This window comes from Calidris pugnax, unplaced genomic scaffold (assembly GCF_001431845.1).
Source record: "Calidris pugnax isolate Ruff unplaced genomic scaffold, ASM143184v1 scaffold205, whole genome shotgun sequence".
NCBI classification, from domain to species: Eukaryota; Metazoa; Chordata; class Aves; order Charadriiformes; family Scolopacidae; genus Calidris; species Calidris pugnax.
The window spans coordinates 233,769-239,532 of NW_015090943.1; the positions used below are offsets into that span (position 1 = coordinate 233,769).

A 5,764-nucleotide genomic window follows, 5' to 3' on the forward strand; every position below is an offset into this window, starting at 1 on the left:
CGTCGCGGGTTCGGAAGAGGATTTCTCCGGCGGGAAGGACCTGCTCCGGCTGCCAGGCGGCGGCGGCTCCGTAGGGCTGGTAAAAGTCCGTGTCGGCCTGAAACATGACGAGGGCCTGGGCCGTGTGGATGCGGACGTGCTGCGCCAGGCTGCTGGCATCCAGGAACTTCTCCCCGCAGGAATCGCAGGCGTAAAGGATCTGGGTGTTGGGATCTGCAAGGAAAAATAAAAAAATTCCCATAATTCCCCGTGCCCTTTATCACAGAATGGTTGGGGTTGGAAGGGAACTTAAAGGCCACCCCAAAGTGTCACCCCCTGCCCTGGGCAGGGACACCTCCCACCACACCAGGTCCCTCCAAGCCCCCTCCAACCTGCCCTTGAACCCCTCCAGGGATGGGGCAGCCACAGCTTCTCTGGGCAACCTGGGCCAGGCTCTCCCCACCCTCACAGCCAAGAATTCCTTCCCCACATCTCATCTCAATCTCCCCTTTTTTGGTTTAAAACCCTTCCCCCTCGTCCTATGGCTCCACTCCCCAAATACCATCCCTGGAGGGAGCTAAAAGCCATTGCTGAAGGACTCTGGTCAGTGGTGGGTTGGTCGGTGTTGGGTTGATGGTTGGTCTTGATGAACTTAAAGGTCCCCTCCAACCCAGGGAAGGGGTGGAATCACCATAGAATCACAGCACGTTTTGGGTTGGAAGGGACCTTAAAGTTTATCCAGTTCCATCCCTTCTAGTGGCTGGGACATCTTCAATGAGACCAGGTTGCCCCAAGCCCCCTCCAACCTGCCCTTGAACCCCTCCAGGGATGGGGCAGCCACAGCTTCTCGGGGCAACCTGGGCCAGGCTCTCACCACCCTCACACCAAACAAGTTCTTCCCCACATCTCAGCTCCATCTCCCCTCTTTCAGGGTCAAACCCTTCCCCCTCCTCCTAGGGCTCCCCTCCCTCACCAAGAGTCCATCCCCACCTTTCCTGTAGGTTTACCATTAGAGAAAGCTAGAAAAAAAAAAGCATTTTCAGAATTACTCTAGGACTCAAAACTACCCACAGGTGTCAGGGGGAGAATTGTCAGCACAATTGTCTCATCTCAATCTCCCCTCTTTCAGTGTCAAACCCTTCCCCCTCCTCCTAGGGCTCCCCTCCCTGATCCAGAGTCCCTCCCCATCTCTCCTGGAGCCCCTTGAGGGACTGGAAGGGGCTCCAAGGTCTCCCTGGAGCCTTCTCTTCTCCCCCCCCCAACTCTCTCAGCCCCCCCTCCCAGCAGAGGGGCTCCAGCCCTCCCAGCATCTCCATGGCTCCTCTGGCCCCTCCCCAACAGCTCCATGTTCTTCTGCTGTTGGTGGCCCCAGAGCTGGAGGCAGCACTGGGTGGGGGGTGTCACCCCAGAGCGGATCAGAGGGGCAGAATCCCCCCCCTCACCCTGCTGCCCCCGCTGCTGGGGATGCAGCCCAGGATGTGGGGGACTTTCTGGGCTGCCAGAGCATGTTTCCAGCTCATGTTGAGCTTCTCATCCATCAACATCCCCAAGTCCTCCTCAGGGCTGCTCTCAAGATTACGGGGTGGGGGGCAGGAACAGGCTTGACCCCCCCCTGCTTTTCCCCATCCCCTTCTCACCTGCTTCTTGCACCTGCTTCACCGCTTTGGTGATCTCAGCTTTAAGTGCTTCGGTCTCGTCCGCCGTCACCGCGGCTGCCACAGGGACCACTGCGGGGGAGAAAGGGGGGGCTGATGGTGAGGGGGGGTGAGAAGATGGGGGGAGACCCCCGCTGGAGCAGGATGCTGGATTTTGCCCATTACAGTGTTTAGGAGGGGGCTCCAGCCAGGCTGTGACAGCCCCCAGCCCACGGGAAAGGGTGCTGCACCCCACAGATAAACCTCTGAGCTCCTTTGGGACGACTCTGGGACCCCCAAACTGCACCCCATGGATAAATATCACTTTTGGGATGTCTCTTGGGACCCCCAAGTTGGACCTCATGGGCCAAAGTCACTTTTGGGACGGTTCTGGGACCCCCAACCTGCATCCTGCAGATAAATATCCCTTTTGGGATGGTTCTTGGGACCCCCAAGCTGCACCCCATGGATAAACATCCCTTTTGGGATGGTTCTTGGGACACTCAAGTTGGACCTCGTGGACAAACATTGCTTTTAGGACAGTTCTGGGACCCCCAACCTGTACCCTATGGATAAACCTCTGAGCTTGGGACCCCCAAGCTGGACCTTGTGGGTCAAAGTCACTTTTGGGATGGTTCTGGGACCCCCAACCTGCATCCTGTAGATAAACATCCCTTTTGGGATGGTACTTGGGATCCCCAAGCTGCACCCCATGGATAAACATCACTTTTGGGATGGTTCTTGGGACCCCCAAGCTGAACCCCATGGACAAATGTTGCTTTTGGGACAGTTCTGGGACCCCCAACCTGCTCCCCATGGATAAACCTCCCTTTTGGGACAGTTCTGGGACCCCCAAGCTGCACCCCATGGACAAACATTGCTTTTGGGACAGTTCAGGGACCCCCAACCTGTACCCTATGGATAAACCTCTGAGCTCGGGACCCCCAAGCTGGACCTTGTGGGTCAAAGTCACTTTTGGGATGGTTCTGGGACCCCCAACCTGCATCCTGTAGATAAACATCCCTTTTGGGATGGTTCTTGGAACCCCCAAGCTGCACCCCATGGATAAACGTCACTTTTGGGATGGTTCTTGGGACCCCAAGCTGAACCCTATGGACAAACGTTGCTTTTGGGACAGTTCTGGGACCCCCAATCTCCACCCCATCTCCCTTTTGGGACAGTTCTGGGACCCCCAAGCTGCACCCCATGGATAAACGTCACTTTTGGGATGGTTCTTGGGACCCCAAGCTGAACCCTATTGCTTCACCGCTTTGGTGATCTCAGCTTTAAGTGCTTCGGTCTCGTCCGCCGTCACCGCGGCAGCCACCGGGACCACTGCGGGGGAGAAAGGGGGGGCTGATGGTGAGGGGGGGTGAGAAGATGGGGGGAGACCCCCGCTGGAGCAGGATGCTGGATTTTGCCCATTACAGTGTTTAGGAGGGGGCTCCAGCCAGGCTGTGACAGCCCCCAGGCCATGGCAAAGGGTGCTGCACCCCACGGATAAACCTCTGAGCTCCTTTGGGATGTCTCTTGGGACCCCCAAGCTGGACCTCGTGGGTCAAAGTCATTTTTGGGACAGTTCTGGGACCTCCAACCTGCATCCTGTAGATAAACATCCCTTTTGGGATGGTTTTTGGGACCCCCAAGCTGCACCCCATGAATAAACGTCACTTTTGGGACGGTTCTTGGGACCTCCAAGCTGCAACCCATGGACAAACATTACTTTTAGGACAGTTCTGGGACCCCCAACCTGTACCCTATGGATAAACCTCTGAGCTCGGGACCCCCAAGCTGGACCTTGTGGGTCAAAGTCACTTTTGGGATGGTTCTGGGACCCCCAACCTGCATCCTGTAGATAAACATCCCTTTTGGGATGGTACTTGGGATCCCCAAGCTGCACCCCATGGATAAACATCACTTTTGGGATGGTTCTTGGGACCCCCAAGCTGAACCCCATGGACAAATGTTGCTTTTGGGACAGTTCTGGGACCCCCAACCTGCTCCCCATGGATAAACCTCCCTTTTGGGACAGTTCTGGGACCCCCAAGCTGCACCCCATGGACAAACATTGCTTTTGGGACAGTTCAGGGACCCCCAACCTGTACCCTATGGATAAACTTCTGAGCTTGGGACCCCCAGGCTGGACCTTGTGGGTAAAAGTCACTTTTGGGACACTTCTGGGACCCCCAACCTGCATCCTGTAGATAAACATCCCTTTTGGGATGGTTCTTGGGACCCCCATGGATAAACGTCACTTTTGGGATGGTTCTTGGGACTCCCAAGCTGAACCCTATGGACAAACATTGCTTTTGGGACAGTTCTGGGACCCCCAATCTCCACCCCATCTCCCTTTTGGGACAGTTCTGGGACCCCCAAGCTGCACCCCATGGATAAACCTCCCTTTTGGGACAGCTCCTGGGACACCCACCCCCCTTCCCAGCTCACCCGTGAGCTGCGTGACAGCGGTGGCTGCCAGCGCCTCGGTGGCCAGTGTCACCATGTCATCAGAAGCCACCGTGACGATGTTGACCTCATCACCTTCCTCTGGCTCCAGGATCTTGATGCCCGCCTTGCCCTGGTGCACCGTCTTCACGTGGGAGCGCAGGTTGTCCACCCGGTTGAAGCCGCGGCCGCACTTATCGCACAGGAACGGCTTCTCCCCTGGGGGAGGAGGAGATGAGGAAATTGGGGGGTGGGTGAAGATTTGGGATGGGGGGATGGATGAAGATTTAGGGGGAGTGTTGCCACGGTACCCACCGGTGTGGATGATGATGTGTTTGGAGAGATCGCCCACATTGACGAAGGCTTTGTTGCAGACGGTGCATTTGTGGGGTCGGATGTTATCGTGGTGGCGGATGTGGTTGGCCAGTTGGCTCGACTGCACGAACCTGGAGGGGACACACACACACACATAGAATCACAGAATGCTATGGGGTGGGAAGGGACCTCTGGAGATCACCCAGTCCAACCCCCGGCCACAGCAGGGCCACCCAGAGCAGGTCCCACAGGAACGTGTCCAGGTGGGTTTGAATGTCTCCAGAGAAGGAGACTCCACCACCTCTCTGGGCAGCCTCTGCCAGGGCTCTGCCACCCTCACAGCAAACAAGTTCCTCCTCATGTTGAGATGGAACTTCTTACATTCAAGTTTGTGCCCGTCCTGTCCCTGGGCACCACTGGAAAAAGCCTGGCCCCATCCTCCTGACACCCACCCTGGAAGGATTTAGAGGTGTTGATCAGATCCCCCCTCAGCCTTCTCTTCTCCAGACTGAACACACCCAAGTCCCTCAGCCTTTCCTCCCCCAACCTGTGCAGGTTTGGGGGGGTTATTCCTCCCCAGGTGCAACACCCTGCACTTGCCCTTGTTGAACTTCATCAGGTTCCTCTCTGCCCAATTCTCCAGGTCTCTCTGGATGGTGGCACAGCCTTCTGGGGTGGTGTCATCAGCAAACTGGCTGAGGGGACACTCTATCCCTTCATCCAGGTCACTGATGAATATATTGAAGAGGACCAGACCCAGTACTGACCCCTGGGGAACCCCACTTGTTCCAGAAGGTGACAACACACAGTTGTCACCATCATCTCTGTCCCCAAAGATGACACTTTGGCACCTCCACCCACCCTCCACGGCCGGGGGCCGGAACGGCACCCGGCCGTGGAGGGGGAGTGCAGGTGCCCCCTCGATTTAAAGGTGAATAAATGTGTCCCCCCGCCCCCAAAATTTAGGGGGTTTTCCCCTCCCTCACCTCTTCCCACAGCGTTCACAGACGTAGGGTTTCTCCCCCGTGTGCTGGCGCACGTGGGCGATGAGGGAACTGGCTTGGGTGAAGGCTTTCCCGCAGATCAAACACTGGCAGGGCTTTTCTCCTGGTGGTGAGACACCAAAAACAAAAGGATGGGAAGCAAGAAGATTCCCCCCCCCACCCCAAAAAAGGGATTTTGGGGGAGAAAAAGGGGGGGGGGGTGTCTCCTCTACCCGTGTGGATGCGGACGTGTCGCTGCAGAGCCCCGGGGTCGGCGAATTGGCGCTGGCAGTGGACACAGACGTAGGGTTTCTCCCCACTGTGGATCCGGAGATGTCTTTTCAGGTTGCCTAAGAGGAAGAGGAGGCTTGGGGGAAGAAGGGGGGGGACACAGGGGATATGGAGACACCC

General features: G+C 57.0%; 1 protein-coding gene across 1 annotated transcript in view; it reads right to left on the minus strand.

Annotated features, from left to right (window-relative positions):
• Nucleotides 1–5,764, minus strand: part of ZBTB17 (zinc finger and BTB domain containing 17) — a 17,743-nt gene that overhangs the window by 2,525 nt on the left and 9,454 nt on the right. Inside the window, exons 12-17 of the mRNA XM_014951864.1 lie at nucleotides 5,587–5,703; nucleotides 5,357–5,477; nucleotides 4,371–4,501; nucleotides 4,059–4,274; nucleotides 1,617–1,706; nucleotides 7–213 (exon numbers count right to left, since the gene is read on the minus strand). Coding sequence (XP_014807350.1) covers nucleotides 7–213; nucleotides 1,617–1,706; nucleotides 4,059–4,274; nucleotides 4,371–4,501; nucleotides 5,357–5,477; nucleotides 5,587–5,703 — 882 coding nt within the window. The remainder of the gene's footprint in view (nucleotides 1–6; nucleotides 214–1,616; nucleotides 1,707–4,058; nucleotides 4,275–4,370; nucleotides 4,502–5,356; nucleotides 5,478–5,586; nucleotides 5,704–5,764) is intronic.